General features: G+C 44.1%; 1 protein-coding gene across 2 annotated transcripts in view; it reads left to right on the forward strand.

Annotated features, from left to right (window-relative positions):
* The window catches only part of LOC139751389 (uncharacterized), a 56,811-nt gene that overhangs the window by 22,144 nt on the left and 14,268 nt on the right, over positions 1 to 20,399 (forward strand). For both annotated transcript variants that reach the window (XM_071666765.1, XM_071666766.1), the window contains exons 2-5: positions 8,070 to 8,704; positions 9,092 to 9,202; positions 12,034 to 12,145; positions 16,443 to 16,529. In XM_071666765.1, the coding sequence (XP_071522866.1) occupies positions 8,075 to 8,704; positions 9,092 to 9,202; positions 12,034 to 12,145; positions 16,443 to 16,498 (909 nt within the window). In that variant the 5' untranslated portion in view covers positions 8,070 to 8,074 and the 3' untranslated portion in view covers positions 16,499 to 16,529. The remainder of the gene's footprint in view (positions 1 to 8,069; positions 8,705 to 9,091; positions 9,203 to 12,033; positions 12,146 to 16,442; positions 16,530 to 20,399) is intronic.

A 20,399-nucleotide genomic window follows, 5' to 3' on the forward strand; every position in this document is an offset into this window, starting at 1 on the left:
AGTTTGAATAGAGCAAAACTGGAGGAAGTAAAGTGTTTTAGATATCTGGGAGTGGATCTGGCAGCGGATGGAACCATGGAAGCGGAAGTGGATCATAGGGTGGGGGAGGGGGCGAAAATCCTGGGAGCCTGGAAGAATGTGTGGAAGTCGAGAACATTATCTCGGAAAGCAAAAATGGGTATGTTTGAAGGAATAGTGGTTCCACCAAAGTTGTATGGTTGCGAGGCGTGGGCTATGGATAGAGTTGTGCGCAGGAGGATGGATGTGCTGAAAATGAGATGTTTGAGGACAATGTGTGGTGTGAGGTGGTTTGATCGAGTAAGTAACGTAAGGGTAAGAGAGATGTGTGGAAATAAAAAGAGCGTGGTTGAGAGAGCAGAAGAGAGTGTTTTGAAATGGTTTGGGCACATGGAGAGAAAGAGTGAGGAAAGATTGACCAAGAGGAATATTGTGTCGGAGGTGGAGGGACGAGGAGAAGAGGGAGACCAAATGGAGGTGGAAAGATGGAGAGAAAAAGATTTTGGTAGTGATCGTTGGGCCTGAAACAGCAGGAGGGTAAAAGGAGGCAAGGAATAGAGTGAAAAGGAGCGATGGTGGTATACGGGTTGAGACGTTCTGTCAGTTGGAATTTGAATCAAGGCATGTGAAGCGTACAGGGTAAACCAAGGAAAGCTGTGTAGGTAAGTCTATTTGCGTGTGTGGACTTATTGTATATACGATTGTATGGGGGGGGGGGGGGGTTTTTGGGCCATTACTTTTTTCGACTGTTTCCTTGCGCTACCACCCTCGCAAACCGCGGGAGACCAGCGACAAAGAATAATAAAAAATATAATCTATAAGTATATATATATAATATATATATATATATATATATATAAATATAATATATATATATATCACTATGATGAACCGTGCACCATCCAGGGAAAAGAAATCAATCTGTTAGCAGTACGGAAAAAACGTGATGTGCTGGGCCTTCTTGCTCCAAAGGAGTCCATTATTTTCCCGTTCCTTTGTGGAAACGAACCTCGAACAGCATAAAACCCCATAAAAGAGTCCTTGGTTTTTTATGATTATATATAAATAAATATATATATATATATATATATATATATATATATATAATTATATATAATATATAATAATAGATCTTCATAGAACATCAAAACAAAAGCACCAACAGGCCAGAGATCTTCGATGAAAAAATAAAACCTTACTCCAGTTAACCCTCTAAGGGACCATACCCCCTATGTGAGTGCAAGAGGCAGGCATCTAACCTCCAAGGGCTAAGGGACTATATAAAGGAAACAACAAATAGAAAAACTAAGTACTCTGAATACCCCTTCGTCTCACAATGGTGTGAGGCAACCGGGGTCTATCGTTGTATTCCGAAAAGAACCGATAGCCTGCTGATACGTTATTACCGAACCTCTTGCACACGGGGTCCCAGGTTCGATCCTGGCTGTTGGAGCTTGTATGTTCTATGAAGGTGCGGCGTTCATATACACTTTAATCTATTCCAAAAACTCCGAGTTGTCAGTCAGGTACGGTAAAACGCTATCACTGGCTATGTTTTCTGTTATCGGAAACAACCGATAGACCCCGTTAACACGGCTCGCCATTGTTAGACGAGAAGGGTATTCATAACTTAGTATTCCCCGAAATATTTTTTCCTAATCTACAGTCTTAGCCTATGCGGTTAGCATGCCTGCCCTCTGCAAAGTAGTCCCAGGTTCGATCCTGGTGTTGGAGTTTGTATGTTTCTATGAGAGTGCGGTTCATATACACATTATTCGGTATAAATATAGTTAAAATAATAAAAAATATATATATATACTATATATATGTAATATATATATAATATATATATATAAAAGTATGTATGTATGCGTATATTAGCCATTTCCCGCGTTTGCGAGGTATAGTAAAGAGCAAGACTTGAGGTTTTAGAGGGAAAATCCCTCACCTGGCCCCCTTCTCATGTTTCCTTCTTTGAAAATTAATGTCGGGAATGACTGAATTACCACCATTACTCCCAACTCCACCCAGCTCATCAAGCTATGTTCCACTATCACCCTTTTTTCAGCCAGGCCCGTTCTCGTCGCGCGGCCCCCCCCTTCGAGTGCCTCAAATGTACGACATTCAGGAATAGTAGGGAATAATGTAAATTCACCCAGTCTTCTTTTTCTCCCCTAATCCCCAGGGAGATATAAAATATATATAAATTATTATAATAAATATATATATTATATATATATTATATATAAATATATAGTATATATTATATATATATATAATATTTATATTATATATATATATATTAATATATTTAAAATATATATATATAATATATATATATATAAATTTATGTATTGTATGTATGTATGTATGTATATTAATCAGTCATAAATTCCCATTTTCTGTGCTAACGTGGGGGGGGGTGGCTTTAAAGAACAGAAGGAACGTGAGCCCAAAGAGGGGAAATCCTCAGTTGACCCCCATTTCTTATTTCTTCTTTGGAAATGTAAAAACAGTGGGGAGAAACTTTCGAGCCCCTATTGCCCTCATCTTTTAGTCCCGCCTTTTTACCAAAAACACGCAGGGAAGACATGGGAAGTATTCTTTCGACTCATCTATCCCCAGGGGCTAATGGGGATGTGAAAATAAGTAGAGGGTTGATGTAGGAATGGCGTGAGTATTTTGAAGGCTTGTGATTATGTTTGGATGAAATAGTGCAGATATAGGGTGTTTTGTCGAGTTGTGAGCAAATTGTGAGGGTTAGGGAGAAGAATTTGGTAAACGGGAAGAGGAGTAAAAGCTTTGCGGAAGATAAAGCCGGCAAGGCAGCGGGTTTTGTATGGTATTATGCAGTGGAATTTATGGAAAAAGGGGTGACTGTATTGTTGACTGTTTGGTAAGTTATTTAATGTATATATACTCAAGTTGGAGGTCAATGAGGCCTGGCGACATGCTGCATAGTGCCATTGGTACAAAGTCAAAGGGGATAAGAGTGATGCTCGGAATTACAGATGGATAAGTTTCTTGAGATTCCTAGAAAATTGTATGGGATGGTATGATAAGAGGGGAAGTGCTGTACAGACATCAGATTGGGGAAGAGCAGTGTGGTTTCAGAAGTGTTAGAGGATGAATGTATGGATCAGTGTTTGCTTTGAAAACTTTAGTTGAGAAATACTTAAAAAGAAATGGTATTTGTAATGAAGCACATAAGTCACTTGGAGGAGGCCATATGAAAAGAGTTGATAGAGATGCTCTGAGAAGGTATTTAAGAAAAGATGGTTTGGGAGTTAGTATGTTTAGAAGCATTGAAAAGTTTTTGTCTGAGGTTGCAAGGCAAGTTACTGTAGGAAAGAGGAAATTGATTGGTTCTCACTGAATGTTTGAGTAATAAATACAATTTAGATATTGTTTGCTTTCCCCAGTAAGTATTGATAGTTTTACCTTTTTCTTGCGGCAGGGGTGCGGTGATGTCTCCACTGTTGTTATATTTTGTTCATGGATGGGGTTGTTTAGGGAGGTGAATGCAAGAGTCTTGGAAATAGAGGCAAGTATGAGTCTGTTGTGGATTGAAGAGCGGGAAGTGAGTCAGTTGTTGTCGCTGATGATACAGCGCTGGTGGCTTTATTCAGGTGAGAAATGCAGGAGCTGGTGACTTAGTTTGGTAAAGGTGTTTGAAAGAAAAAAGGTGAGAGTAAATGTGAATAGAGCAAGGTTATTAAGGCAGAGTAGGGTATTTTTTTTTGTTTGGAAGCTTAGGAATGTGAGTCATTGTTGTTTCGCTGTGAATACAATCGAGCGATGGCTGATTCGGGAGAGGAAACTGCAAAGCTGTGAACTTGAAGTTTGGTAGAGTGTGTGAAAGAAGAAAGCTGAGAGTAAATGTGAATAAGAGCAATGTTATTAGGTACAGTAGGTAAGGGATAAGTCAGTCGGGCGGTAAATTTAATGGCTGAAAAACAGGAGGAATTGAAGTGTATTAGATATCTGGAGTGGTTCTGCAGAGGATGGAACCATGGAAGCGAAGTCCAATCATAAGGGTGGGGGAGAGGGCTAATGTTCAGGGAGCGTTGAAGAATGCCTGGAAGTCGTAACGATATCTTGGAAAGCAAAAAATGGTTTATTTTGAAAGAATATTGTTCCAAGCAATCATATCTGGTTGCAAGTCGTGGATATGGGAATAATAGTGTGCGCAGGAGGGTGGATGTGCTGGAAATGAAGATGTTTGAGGACAAATGTTGTGGTGTGAGTGTTTTGAATACCGAATAGTAATGAAAGGGTAAGAGAAATGTGTGGTAATATAAAGATGTGGTTGGAGAGGAGCAAACAGGTGTTTTGAAATGGGGTTTGTGTCAACATGGAGAAAAAAGAGTGAGGAAAGAATGACTAAAGAGAGGAATATGTGTCAGAGGAGGAGGAACGAGAAGTGGGAGACCAAATTGGAAGGTGAAAAGATGGAGTAAAAAAAGATATTTGTGTGATTGGCCTGAACAGCAGGAGGTGAAAGGAGGGGCAAGGAATAGAGTGAATTGGATCGATCTGGTATACCGGGGTGACGTGCTGTCCGTGATTGAATCAGGGCATGTGAAGCGTCTGGGGTAAACCATGGAAAGCTGTGTAGGTATGTATATTTGCATGTGTGGATGTATGTATAATACATGTGTATGGGGGTGGGTTGGGCCATTTCTTTTGTCTGTTTCCTTGCGCTACCTCGCAAACGCGGGAGACAGCAAGAAAAAAAAAAAAAAAAAAAAAAAGAATAAATATATATATATATATATATATATATATATATATATATATATATATATATATATATATATATATATATATATATATATATATATATATATATATCCCTGGGGATAGGGGATTAAGAATACTTCCCACGTATTCCCTGCGTGTCGTAGAAGGCGACTAAAAGGGGAGGGAGCGGGGGGCTGGAAATCCTCCCCTCTCGTTTTTTTTTTTTTTTAATTTTCCAAAAGAAGGAACAGAGAATTGGGCCAGGTGAGGGTATTCCCTCAAAGGCCCAGTCCTCTGTTCTTAATGCTACCTCGCTAACGCGGGAAATGGCGAATAGTTTAAAAGAAGAAGATATATATATATATATATATATTGTTTATTATACTTGATCGCTGTTTCCTACGTTAGCGAGGTAGCGCCAGGAAACAAATGAAAATGGTCACACTCGCTTACACATATATTATATTTACTTTGTCCCTGGGGATAGGGGAGAAAGAATACTTCCCACGTATTCCTTGCGTGTCGTAGACGGCGACTAAAAGGGGAGGGAGCGGGCGGCTGGAAATCCTCCCCTCTCGTTTTTGATCTTCCAAAAAAAAAGAAAAAAAGAGAGAACAGAGAAGAGGGCCAAGTGAGAATATTCTCTCTAAGTCTCAGTCCTCTGTTCTTAACGCTACCTCGCTAGCGCGGGAAATGTATTCACGCCAACTTTATCACTTTCGATGCAGCTTTTTTTTATTTTTTATCTCTGGTGTATTATGACGTCATCCGGGTCATCCCAGGAGGAGGTTGGGTCTTCATATACGATGATACCTGTTGAAGTAGACGTGGCGTGGACCACCCGTTAGACGTACATTTATACAGCAATAAAACATTATGACTGTCTGGTAACGTTACTGTCTCCAGATACCATAAACGTTAACACAAGGTCGAGGAGTGTCCGCCTCGCCCTCACCTCTCACCCTCTAACAGCCATCCCTCCTCCTCCTCCTCCTCCTCCTCCTCCTCCTCCTCCTCCTCCTCCTCCCTCAGAACTTGTCCTTCACGGGGACTCCAGCGTCTTTGAACTTTGTCTGACCTACAATAAGAACAATAAGGCCACTTTTGTCTTTAGAGACATCAGTTCATGGTGACCCCTTTTCAGACTTCCGGCAAAGTAGCCAGTTTTCTCTGATTTATTTTCTACTTTAGATATGGTTCCGAGAGCCATTTTATATTTTTATGTGTTCCGTCTTTTATGATGATGGAATTTTCATAATGAATAAAAGTTTGCGAGAAAAATCCCCTGACCAAAGTGCGGGAGACATGTCCAGTAGGGAGAGATTGTCGTGCTGAGCGTTTGGCATCACTGGGTCGCTGGAAGGGCTCCAGGACAGCCAATTAGTGAGGAGGGACGAGGGTATTGTGCTCGATTGTACTCCAGACTCGGAGGTAAACTTGCCAAGCAAACTCGTCAAGTAAACTAGTACGGGATTGTCCCCTTCTTGCCGGCCGCCGGTCACTCGGGCCGCTCGCTCTGTTGCCTCCTCCTTCTGCGCCCGGCACCAAAGTCGCCAGTCGCTGCCTGCACCGTAATGTAGCATCATATTTCCTTTATCTTCGCGTGCGTTGGGGCAGATGCGTGAGGCTTGCAGCCCCTTGGCATAAGGGTTAAGTCCCGGTGCATCGGGCCGCTGGGTCAGTGCGCCCAAGGAGAGACGCGCACTCTCGCGCTGACTCGAGTGCTGCCTCGCTTTTGCACATGTTGAGACCCTTATAAATGTGATTTCATTAAGCAAACAGCCAGTGTGAGGCCGTGACAACAGAGTCCAGCTATTGCCCTGCCCCGGCCGGCTGTGATCAGGAGTGGGACGCGGGTATAATGCACCTCTCCAGCCCAGCACCACCGGCTCCTCACTTTTTGTCCTCTCCTGTGCGGAGGGACCGAGGGGGCGCTCTTGTCTAGGCGCGCCGCCCACCATGGAAGCACGAGAGCGCCTCATTATATGTGTATAACACTCAAAATACAAACCATTCATAGAAAATCCCAGGAGACAGGAGAGGACTGCAAGCCTTGGTAAAAGGAGGGGTTAGGGGGCGGTGGGTGGAGACGGAGACTGGGCGGTGAGTGGAGGGTAAAGAGGCTGGTTGAGACGGAGGACGGGCAGGTGGGTCGAGGGTACGCGGGTGGAGACGGGGCGGTTGGTGGAGGGTTAAATGCTAGACAAAGGTGGTGGGTGTTGGGCTTTTTCAGTGAGGGGCTGAGAGTGGAGGGTAAAATGTCAGGTGGAGAAAATGGGTGGAGGGTGGGGAGGTAGACGGAACTGAGAGTGTAAGGTAAAGGTTTAGGTGAAGACAGGGCAAGGGTGGAGGATGGGACCTGTGCAACATCTCAGAATGGGGAAACAGTAACTTGGTTACATTTGATGTTAAAACGTAAATTTCCTCTTTATCTCCTGATCTTCTGAGTCATTCATTTCCCTCTATCCACTTTCAAAACATCCCAATTCAACTCTATCATAGCATGTGTTGGGCATAACCATATTCTCCAGTATCTGCTGGAAACCCCACATGACCAGTAGTACATCCCAGAATCTAGAAGTGTTGTATTGGTGTTGTAATTATTTTTCCGTTGGGTTTGCCTGGTGGGAGCTGTTCCGTATCTACATATCATATTTGTCCCAGTGTGGAGTTCTACTTACATATCTGGGATAGTTCTTCATCCCAGTGTGGAGTTCTACTTAGATATCTGGGATAGTTCTTCATCCCAGTGTGGAGTTCTACTTACATATCTGGGATAGTTCTTCATCCCAGTGTGGAGTTCTACTTACATATCTGGGATAGTTCTTCATCCCAGTGTGGAGTTCTGCTTAGATATCTGGGATAGTTCTTCGTCCACCTCTCTGTTGGCAAGAGTGGAGTCAAAAGCCTTCCGTCTCGTTAATTCCCCTAGCATCACTTCTCTTGAACCATTCCCTTTCTGTACGCCTCAGTGTTGCTGTTTTCCTTTCTCCCTCAAAGCTTAAACCCGAGGCTGATGCTTCCAGCAGTTTCTGTGTGGCGACTAACCGCTTGGGGATTGACGGCTAAGCCGTGGAATTCACTTCCTCCTTTTGTCGTTCCCTCTTCCTATAACCTTCCTACCTTTGAAAGTCCGGTCTGCACACATCTGCAGAGCCTCGATTAATTTCTGTTTTCCTTTAATTAGGTAGTTTTGGCCCGTGCCTTGTCATTTACTATTAAAAGAAATGCGATCAAAAACATATCAGGGAGTATATAATGCACAGCGTATCATTCATGTCTTATATATTGGGAATTTTCTTTTGCAGACGACATGGCTGACCACAACGATGGACTCGACTCTTGCAACTTAGAAATCTCAATATGTCCTGAACCACATCTGGAGGCTACGCAAGACCTCGAACTCCTGGCGCAGGAAATAGCTGAAGCGGCCGTGGACGATGAAAAGAGGTCTTCCCCTACCCCATCTCCAACACCAGTACAGCATCATCGGGAGGAGGCTGCGGGTAAGGAGAGCGCAGATAAAGACAAGATTGATGATGACGACCAAGCTCCTAGGGACGACGATGGAGATGATTCTGTGAAAGGCGAAGATGAAGATGATTCTGTCCAAGCCGAAGGGGAGAAAGAGGAGAAAAAGAGATCTCACAGCCCTGTGGACGAGGCCTCATGGGTTCTTGTTGACGCTGAAGACGACGAGAACAGCCAACTGAAAGAAGGAGAGAGTGGGAGAGAATCCCCAGAGAAGAAGTTTAGCGTGTTCAGAAAGTTCCTGGCACGAGGAGACCTCCGTCAGAAGCTGGCGGACATAGGTCTCACAAGCGACAACTCCAACGATGCTCAAGCCGTCGACGACAAAGGCAGTGATGAGCCGCAAGGAGTCACGCTGAAGGACCTGGTCATGTCGTGCTCGGAGTCCATGGTGATCTGCGACCTGCCTCAGGTACTACATGCCTTACCTTAGATGTCATATTCCATGATTATGTTGTCCAAGTTAACATTTCATTTCATGATTCCTATTTACTGGAACTTCATGATGTAGACTTATACCGTAGAAGCATCAGATATCAGAGTATTTTAATCACTTTTTCTTAATCTAGATATGACAACAGATATACTCTTGTATCTATTCCTCTCTTATAGTGTCGAACTTTCAGTAGAACTCTGAAATATCAGGGACTCTACTTTTTATCATAAAATCTTAAATCTGACGAAGGTGATACCATAAGTTTTTTGTAGCTTCATGTGGAAGACATGAGATTATGTCCATGAACACAGCATCACAGGATGTGTAATGTCTGTATTGTTACGTAGTTGCCAACACTTGCAGGAGGGGGAGCATGAGGTGGGCGGGGAGGACCTAGCGTGCCAGCTGTTCCTGAAGGACCCGCCAGAATGCCCCAAGCTGTCGGGCTGGCAAGGGACGTTCTCCGGGGCAAAGGTGAGACTCATCAGTACAACACAGTCTCCTCCCCACACACGCCAGCGGTGACTGGACCAGGAATGCGCCTCTCACTGGATGGAACAGGATAGAACGCGCTTGTGGGTACATCTGAACGCGAAACCAGAACAGAGAGTTATTAACCTTTTGTTAACCTTTGATGCGTTTTGGAGATAGGAATATCTCGGACAGAATACCACACGAATCTACTTAGTAGCTTTCTGTGGCACGCACCCACATACACACACTCTGGGGGCCACATTGTTTGACAAGGTTCATGAAAATGGTTCGTCATTCGTAATGAGCGCCAAACCCTATACGTTACTCGAGATTAGTTACCATGTGATAGATATATTCATCTCTGAAGAACTCTTGGTAAGGAAAAACAAAGTCAAATTAACCTCTTTACAATTTCATTTTTGCTGTACATAAATGCTGTGTTCATCATGGTAATGACAGAAAGGTTGTGTCATAGACGCCTGAAGTGAGACTAACCTAACCTAGTACAGAGGCGTATGTGCAGCATAAATTCTTACCAGTAAAATTTTTCCGTTCTGTAACGTTTAGTGTTGTTGTACGTGGTCGGCGGGCAGACGGTGGCTGCAGGCTAGTGACGGGCGCCCGTCCCATGACCGCCAGTACTGCCACGGTGACGGGCGCCCGTCCCATGACCACCAGTACCGCCACGGTGACGGGCGCCCGTCCCATGACCACCAGTACCGCCACGGTGACGGGCGCCCGTCCCATGACCACCAGTACCGCCACGGTGACGGGCGCCCGTCCCATGACCACCAGTACCGCCACGGTGACGGGCGCCCGTCCCATGACCACCAGTACTGCCACGGTGACGGGCGCCCGTCCCATGACCACCATTACCATCAGGGTGAAGGGCACTACCCAGAATAACGTAACCCTTCAGGAGGAGGTCCAGTGGCACCACGTTTATACAGAAGTAACCCCTGACACCTATGGGTTGTGGCATATGAGTTATACTGAACTAGTAAATACCAGCCATGGAAGGAACGTAGGTAAAAGAATTCTTTTTTTTCTTAGAGTAGTTTAGACCACCATAATGATGTTGTCAGTATCCTTGCTTTCCAATCATTTGCATAATGTACCGCAGACTTGTAGGTGCCTGTCACCAGCCCTCGCCCTTCACCACTCACGCATGATACTCTCGGTGTTGGCTGCAGTGTTCATGCGTCATGCGTACGACTTTACATGTGAATATATGTGTGTGTATGTACGCAGGTGTCTCTCTAGTGTGTGTATGTTTGTATACTTATATTTTTAAGTTTGGTTTTCTGTAAGTTCGTATTTGTTCCGTACGGGGAGGGAGTTTTACACTCGTGGGGCCTCATTTCTTAGACATTTTCAACCATGCAACATCTTGAATTACTTCTCTGCTCTCTACATTAACCATGTATTCAGTCATTGCCTTCTGTTCGTTCATAACGCTTATCCTATATAAGTATTTCCTCACATCATTTTATCTTTTAAAAAAATTCTGAATTTCATGTTTTGTTCTCTGGTTGTGTTACTACTACATCTCTCGAAGAATTGTTCACTTTTCATTATTGATTTATTTAAAAAACTGAAAAGGTGTTATTAGATCACCCTCTCACTCTATTATATTCAAAGGAGAGCAAATTCAAAGCTTCTAGTCATTCCCTGTGATTTAGGTCTCTTAATTCTGGTACTCTGTTCCTTTCCTCTGGACTTTCATAGTTCTGTGTGCCTCTGTAGGTACGGTGACCAAATTTGAGAAGCATATTCTAGCAGTAACCGTATGTATGATGTGAACAGCTTACCGGATAATTCCTTTTCCATGAATCCTATTCTGTTATTTGCAGACAGACAGCTGTTCTCCTTAACTCCTAAGATGGGACTCGGACGACTTTCAAGTCTTTCTCACACACAGATTCCTGCAGCGTGATCATTGCTTGAGTATCGAATCGAGGCCATCTCTCACTGGGACCCATCCTCATTACATTTACTCGGGTTGAACATGATCAACCGTGTATCACACCAGTGTTGGAGTTTGTCAAGGTCCCCTTGTAAGGTGATGCATTCCTCCACACGCTTTTCACTCTCATGACCTTTGCATCATCTGGATACATATTCAGATAGGGGCCCATACCTAGAGGCAAGTCATTTACGTAGATCAAGAAGAGTAATGATCCTAAATCAGAGTCCTGTGGTACTCCGCTAGTGAGCTACACCCATATAGAGAAGGTTCTTCTGACATACATCCTTATTCAATTTCACGTTGGTGATATATCCATAGATGGAGTTAACCTTTTATTCCAGCTTCTTAATCAGCCTCCCATGAGATGGTGTCAAACGCTTTCTGTCAGTGCAGATACAGACACCCCACCAAACCTTTCCTTCTAAGACAGAGCTCACTCTCTCATTCCCCACACGACCTCCTTTCCCCTAAACCCGTGCCGTTTCTGACGTAGGGACTTTCTCTTTTGTCGAAAGACATCCATTTGATTTCTAATTGCCTTTTCCAAAAGCTGACAGACCGCACTTGTCAGTGAGACAGGTCTGTAGTTTAATGCCTGTTACCTGTTTGCTTTTTGCAACACCGTTGGCACATTACCTCTCTCCAGCGACATGAACTGTATTTCAAGAGGCATGTATAGTGTATCGGCACACGTCCTCATCACATTTCATCAGGACTATGAGCCTTGTATGGGTTAAGAGCAAAACGTGTGCGCTTGTGTATCAGATGTTTGTATGTGTGTAAGAAATTAAGCGAGAGAGACTGAGGGAAAGATGAACAAGAGAAGCTGCAAGCCATGGTAAGGTGTGTCGTGTTGTTACAGGTAACGGTGGAGGTAGAGCGTCAGGGTGGGCTGCTGGTGGCTGGGGTCAAGGTCTGGCACGTCGACCTCCTCTCCGCCCTCGCCTCCCTCCAGAACCTCGTCACTTCCACAGGTACGTGAGTCCTCCTCAGGTCCAGAACCAACTTTCACTCACTCTAAACCTTGGCTTCGAGGTGTTAATCCTCACAGAAAAAAAAATTGATGGGCTGTAAATTCAGCTGGGCAACTTGGTTTATATGATGTAATTACTGCTAGTAGGTCGCCTCCCACTCACTCACTATTTTAAGTCACACACACTGGTCCAGTCACAGCAGTTCTGGGTCATGTAGTGGTGTGTGTGTGTGTGACCGCGTCTCTCATGGGTCACCTGGTGGTCTAACTACTGCTTGCCTGGTTCATCTGGTGATCTACTTACTGCTTGCTTAGTTTACCTGGTCAACTAGTTATTGCTTGTTTGGTTTATGTGATGGTCTAATTACTGCTTGCTTGGATCACCTGATGGTGTAGTTACTGCTTGTTTGGATCACCTGATGGTCTGATTACTGCTTGCGTGACTCACCTGATGATCTAATTACCGTTTGCTTGGATCACCTGATGGTCTAATTACTTCTTGCTTGGATCACCTGATGATCTAATTACTTCTTGCTTGGATCAACTGGAGGTCTTATTGTTACCATCTTGAACCATCCAACAGTCAAGTTACTGGCTTTGTACATCACTTGGTATATTTGCCGACCATCATTGATCGCATCATAAGTTTCACTTTGCTTTAAATAATGCTGTCCTGGTTCACTAGGCGTCCTAGTTTTACTGAGCGCCCTGGTTATCACCATCCTGGTAGCTGCCACACCTCCCGCTGAACTAGGTTGATAGTTACTACCATCCCTGTCCACCAGATGGCCTGGTTACTACCATTGTGGTTCACAAGATGGCCTGGTTGCTACCACCCTGGTTCACAAGATGGCCTGGTTACTACCATTGTGGTTCACAAGATGGCCTGGTTACTACCATTGTGGTTCACTAGATGGCCTGGTTACTACCATCCTGGTTCACAAGATGGCCTGGTTACTACCATCCTGGTTCACAAGATGGCCTGGTTACTACCACCCTGGTTCACAAGATGGCCTGGTTGCTACCATCGTGGTTCACAAGATGGCCTGGTTGCTACCATCCTGGTTCACTAGATGGTCTGGTTACTACCATCCTGGTCCACAAGATGGCCTGGTTACTACCATCCTGGTTCACAAGATGGCCTGGTTACTACCATCCTGGTTCTCAAGATGGTCTGGTTGCTATCATCGTGGTTCACTAGATGGCCTGGTTACTACCGTCCTGGTTCACAAGATGGCCTGGTTACTACCATCCTGGTTCACTAGATGGTCTGGTTACTACCATCCTGGTTCACAAGATGGCCTGGTTACTACCATCCTGGTTCACAAGATGGTCTGGTTACTACCATCCTGGTTCACTAGATGGTCTGGTTACTACCATCCTGGTTCACAAGATGGCCTGGTTACTACCATCCTGGTTCACAAGATGGTCTGGTTACTACCATCCTGGTTCACTAGATGGTCTGGTTACTACCATCCTGGTTCACAAGATGGCCTGGTTACTACCATCCTGGTTCACAAGATGGCCTGGTTACTACCATCCTGGTTCACAAGATGGCCTGGTTACTACCATCGTGGTTCTCAAGATGGTCTGGTTGCTACCATCCTGGTTCACTAGATGGCCTGGTTACTACCATCGTGGTTCACTAGATGGTCTGGTTGCTACCATCCTGGTTCTCAAGATGGTCTGGTTGCTACCGTCCTGGTTCACTAGATGGCCTGGTTACTACCATCGTGGTTCACTAGATGGTCTGGTTGCTACCATCCTGGTTCTCAAGATGGTCTGGTTGCTACCGTCCTGGTTCACAAGATGGCCTGGTTACTACCATCCTGGTTCACAAGATGGCCTGGTTACTACCATCCTGGTTCTCAAGATGGTCTGGTTGCTACCATCCTGGTTCACAAGATGGCCTGGTTGCTACTATCGTGGTTCACAAGATGGTCTGGTTGCTACCATCGTGGTTCACTAGATGGCCTGGTTGCTACCATCCTGGTTCACAAGATGGCCTGGGTACCACCGTCCTCTTCTAACTACTATCATGTGTCATTGGGAGTGATTAACGTCATCGTGTATCACCGTAAGAAATGACATCTCCCCAGGGGCCATCATATGGGCATGACGCTCACCAAATTATTTCCAAGGTCCTTGACTTCTCCGCTGATCATCTCGCTTTCCAGAACGAAATACTAAACCACCGACGGAATATTCCAGGCCGTTGATGTGGTTAGCTTGAGACGTCCCCCCCCCCCCCCCCCCCCCCCCCCCCCCCCCCCCCCCCCCGTCCCTCTGAACGATGAGTCTCCCACCGTGATCACGAGTTTGTCTGTGTTCTCGAAAGAATCATTTCAGAGGTGCCGACAGTTTTATCATAACAGACGACTATGTAATTGAGGGTAGTTTTTCACCATTATCAAAACTATATATATATATATATTCCTATGAGTCCTCGGGGAAAATGAAACACGAAAAGTTCCCAAGTGCACTTTCGTGTAATAATCACATCATCAGGGGAGACACGAGAGAAATATACCAGTAAGTTGCTATATATATATATATATATATATATATATATATATATATATATATATATATATATATATATATATATATATATATATATAGTCTTTAGCTGGTATTACATAGGTGGAGTATGAAATAAGTTGGCCACTACCCACAGTGACAGCTGAGACGGAGTTGAACCACCTATTTTTGCCCCGAGTTAATTCCCCGTCATTGTTGGGTAATCATGGCCGAGTAAATATTCCCACTCGCTATGATCAGCTGGCAAATAGCTTCATTAGAATTTTAAACCCAGTGAAATTAGAGCAGGTGAATTAATCGCATCTCGAGGAAATACAAGCCAGAGGATTCTGACCCCTCGTGCCGTTGTCAGAAAGCTGACTATAGTTATGATGCCTCGTGCTAACCTCAGGGCATTATGGATCTTACGCTTCTCCTCGTAAGAATTATTTTCGTGACCACGGATATCTGAAAGCCCCCGTCCAATCAATTAAGGTTCGATATCGTCTCAAGTCGTGAGCAATTTGACATGGCAAACATAATTTTTTGCGGCAACTGACAGTTGCATCATCAGCGTTAGCGCCGGGAGCACGAGACGCCAATCTGGGTGATGGAAATTAAAAACATGTCCTCCTGGAATTCAGAGCGAGTTTACATTCTACGTCGCTTAATAAGTGGATTGGTTCTCGGGTCTTTTTTTTTTTTACGCTGATGATAACTTTGTAGCGATGGCAGGTCTAACGAAAAGGCGCCACGGGTTAAACCGTATCACGTGGATCTGTTTGAGGTGGTCGACCCAGGCGACATCTCTAGCAGTAACCGATTGTCAGGTCGGGCGGGTGTCACCACATCCTCGCCGTGGCAGCAAATTACCTCCCGTAGGGAGATGGACAGTCAGTATGTCTGGCTGTATCAGTATTTTACCCACGCGTCCCAAGAACAGCCCTCAAAACGTTGTTAGTTTGCCCTGAGGCCACACTGAGAGCCGGATATGAGCTAGGCTCCAGTCTCATTGTGAATGTTGCATTAGATGTGTAGTCACTCCTACACATGTTTTGTTAGTTACACGAAGTAACTTCTGCTGCTACGAGGCATGACACCGGCCTCCTGGAGGAGGAACTGTGTACGCAAGAACAAATCTGTGATCGTTGGAGTGTACAGTCAACAGCCTGACACTTGCCTTTGTTTTGGTCACCCTCGTCCTTGCAGAGGATCTTGTATTACGTCTTTGTGTCTGTGTTATCGTACATTACGTGAACATTTATTACGTCTTTGTGTCAGTGTTATCGTACATTACGTGAACATTTATGACTCATGTTTTTGTTCTCAATCTTCGGAACTCAAGACTACGGTACTTAAGATAACGAGCCATGACAGTACCACGTGAGGACCGCAGTGCTTACCGAACCAGAACGGTATCACGTGAAGATTCTGATATAAGAAGTTAATTACATTACTCGGCAGTGGAGTGAACTGTGGCAACCTATAGTGTAACGGACACCACATGACGTAGGGCAGTCCTCTTCCATTACTACTGACACTTGCCTATTAACTTGATCCTTATGTTCCAGGTCTGGTATTTCTGTTTATTGACATGTTTATGCCCCAGGCCTCATCTGATGAGAAGAATAAGTCGTGACAAATGCTACCAGCTCCATCAGCGGCAAAAGTTGCCGTTTGTCTTAAGATCTCACAAGCTTGGTGTCTGTTTAGTTTGTGTATTGAAGCTGTTTCATTGGGTGACTTGATGGTGTCTACATTATACCATGTTGCCGCAGGTTTGGTGTCGTACGCTGACGTGGACGTCCCCAGCCTCCTGGCCCGCGCAGCGTAAGTCAACTCTGTCTCCGTCTTCCACCACAACGGTATGTTTACACTTGCTGCCGGGTCTGTACATACCCTGTTTAGGAGAATCAGGGATAATGAGAGATGGCATATATATTAATGGTGAGCGGGCATTATTAGATTATTTATTGATTGATAGGCGCATTGAAGAGAGGGACAGCTGGTGGGATGTTGATCACATGTTCATGGAGGCCAGGACAAAAGCTTGTTGAGATTTTACGAAAATAGGAAATGATACGAGGGAGAAGAGTGGTGAAAGCTAGTAGACTTGGAAAGGGGGCTTGTATGAGGAGTTACTAGGAGAGATTGAGTGAGGAATGGCAAAAGATGAGTGTGAACAAAACAATGGGATTGAGCAGGGAATGGGTGGCATTTCGAGGAGCAGTGCTTACATGCTTGAGAGAAGTATTTGGCATGTTGAAAGTAAGCATGTTAGAAAGGGTAATGAGTGGTGAGCTGGGGAAGTCAATTTATTAGTGAAAGGAAAAGAGAGATGTATTGGCACTACCAGCAGTGAGAGAGTGCGAGTGACTGGGAGATGTACAAAAGGAAGCGGGAGGAAGTTAACAGGAGGATGGAGGGTGCTGAAAAAGAGGAAAGTAAAGATGTGGTGAGAAAGTATCGGCTAAGAAAACATTTTGAAAGATGTTAGTGTAAGGAGAACAGTAGAACCTACGGGAGCATCAGTAAAAAGAGCAGACGGAAAAATGGCAACAGACAAGAAGTGTAAGTATTCTGAAGGACTGCTGAATTTGGCACATGATACAGTGGAACATACAGGTTGTTAGAGAATTGGAGGTACGTGAACCGAAAAGGCCATGGCAAGAGGTTTCGTGAAAAGAGAACAGATCAAATGTAGCGACTGGAGCGAATGGTATTGCAGTTGAATTTCTAGAGCGTGTGGTATTGCAGTTAGATTTCTCAAGAAAGGAGAGACTTGGAATGATGTGGTTTACAGGAAACGGCTTGCTATCAGTGGGCATAAATATTGCATATGAAGCGGTCGGGAGAAAGCAAGGAAAGTTTATGGGGACTGGTTGTGGATAGGAAGACTAGAGAGTGGATGTGAGTGAATGAGGCGATTTTTTTTCGTATATTCTTGGCGCTACCTCACTAACGTTGGAAATGGCAAACAATCATGAATAAGGGGCAAGTATGAAGTCTGTTGGGGATGAGAGAGCTTGGGAAGTGAGTCAGTTGTTGTTCGCTGATGATACAGCGCTGGTGGCTGATTCATGTGAGAAACTGCAGAAGCTGGTGACTGAGTTTGGTAAAGTGTTTGGAAGAAGAAAGTTAAGAGTAAATGTGAATAAGAGCAAGGTTATTAGGTACAGTAGGGTTGAGGGTCAAGTCAATTGGGAGGTGAGTTTGAATGGAGAAAAACTGGAGGAAGTGAAGTGTTTTAGATATCTGGGAGTGGATCTGGCAGCGGATGGAACCATGGAAGCGGAAGTGGATCATAGGGTGGGGGAGGGGGCGAAAATTCTGGGGGCCTTGAAGAATGTGTGGAAGTCGAGAACATTATCTCGGAAAGCAAAAATGGGTATGTTTGAAGGAATAGTGGTTCCAACAATGTTGTATGGTTGCGAGGCGTGGGCTATGGATAGAGTTGTGCGCAGGAGGATGGATGTGCTGGAAATGAGATGTTTGAGGACAATGTGTGGTGTGAGGTGGTTTGATCGAGTGAGTAACGTAAGGGTAAGAGAGATGTGTGGAAATAAAAAGAGCGTGGTTGAGAGAGCAGAAGAGGGTGTTTTGAAGTGGTTTGTGCACATGGAGAGGATGAGTGAGGAAAGATTGACCAAGAGGATATATGTGTCGGAGGTGGAGGGAGCAAGGAGAAGAGGGAGACCAAATTGGAGGTGGAAAGATGGAGTGAAAAAGATTTTGTGTGATCGGGGCCTGAACATGCAGGAGGGTGAAAGGAGGGCAAGGAATAGAGTGAATTGGAGCGATGTGGTATACCGGGGTTGACGTGCTGTCAGTGGATTGAATCAAGGCATGTGAAGCGTCTGGGGTAAACCATGGAAAGCTGTGTAGGTATGTATATTTGCGTGTGTGGACGTATGTATATACATGTGTATGGGGGGGGGGGGGGTTGGGCCATTTCTTTCGTCTGTTTCCTTGCGCTACCTCGCAAACGCGGGAGACAGCGACAAAGTATAAAAAAAAATATATATATATATATATATATATATATATATATATATATATATATATATATATATATATATATATATATATATCCAACACATCCACCCACTTCCACTCATCCTCATCCATAGCCTATGGCTTGCATCCATATAACATTGTTGGAACTGCTATCCCTTCAAACATACCCATTTTCATCCTTCTAGATAGCGACCTCCCATTTAACTCATTCTTCAGTGCTCCCAAAACTTCGCCCGCTCACCCACCCTATGGTTTACTTTCACTTACATGTTTCTATTTACCAATATGTCCATTCCCATATATTTAAAGCACTTTACTTCCTCCATTTTCTCTCCATTCAGTCTCATTCTCCATCTAACCTTCTACCTTGCTTAACGTAATAACCTTGTTTTTATTCAAATTTGCTGTCAATCCTCTCTTTTCACACTCTCATCCAAACTCAGTCACCAACTTCTGCAGTTTCTCACTTAAATCTGCCACCGGTGTCATTAAAAAAGAAAAATGACTAACTTCCCAGGCCCCCTTATTCCATACAGACTTCATATTCGCCCCTCTCTCAAAGACCTGTCTTTACCCCTCTCACTTTCTTATCCATACACAAATTAAACAGCCATGGTGACATCACACACCGCTGCAGCAGACTTAGCTTCACTTATAACCATTCAATTTCCTTTCTTAATCGTATATACATACATCATTCTTGAAAAATGAAAGTTTCTTACAGCTTTTCTCCCACATGCCATATTCCTAAAACCCTCTGCAAGACATCTCTATAGACCCTATAATATGCTTCCTCTAGATCTATAAATGTCACATGCAGGTCCTTCTTTTCTTCAGTATTTCTCATGCACATCCTTTAAAGCATACACTTCATCCACACATCCTCTCGCAATTCTGAAACAACATTGTTTCTTCCTAATCTGGTGCTCTGTACATGCCTTCACCCTCTAAATCACTCCCATATAACTCACCAGGTATACTCAACTGTTTCTTCCTAATCTGGTGCTCTGTACATGCCTTCACCCTCTAAATCACTCCCATATAACTCACCAGGTATACTCAACATACTTGTCTCTGTAGTTTGAACACTCATCTTTATCCCCGTTGCATTTATACATTGACAATGTACATGCATTCCGCCTATTCTCAGTTACCTCACCATGATCCATACAAGCACTGAAAATCCAAACTAACTAATCAACACCAAGTTACTTTCATTCTTAAGATACTCAACTGCAGTACCATCCACTCCAGCTACCTTGCCACATTTCATCTTACGTAAGGCGTTCACCATCTTTTCTTTCTTTACCAAACCACTCTCCTTGACTCTCACTTCGCATACCACGCCGATCCAAACACCCTGCATCTGCCGCCGTGTCATCAAACACAAACAACAGACTTTCAGAATATTCACTTCACGTTCTCATTTCATCACTACCTGTTACCACTTCCCCTTTTGCCCCCTTCATTGATGTTCCCATTTGTTCTCTTGTTTTTCGCACTATTAAACCCCTTCAAAAAAGTTACTAATACTCGCTCTGTAACTCTCATTGCCCCCTTTTTTTTTTTTCAACCTCTGCATCTTTCTCTTTGCCTCCTGCCTCTTTCTCCCATACAATTCTCAATCGTTTGCATTCCTTTTCTGTAAATATTGCCGATAAACATCTCTTTTGTCTCACTAACAACTTTACTTTGTCCCACCACTTACTACTCTTTCT

Source organism: Panulirus ornatus, chromosome 11 (assembly GCF_036320965.1).
Source record: "Panulirus ornatus isolate Po-2019 chromosome 11, ASM3632096v1, whole genome shotgun sequence".
Classification (NCBI taxonomy): domain Eukaryota; kingdom Metazoa; phylum Arthropoda; class Malacostraca; order Decapoda; family Palinuridae; genus Panulirus; species Panulirus ornatus.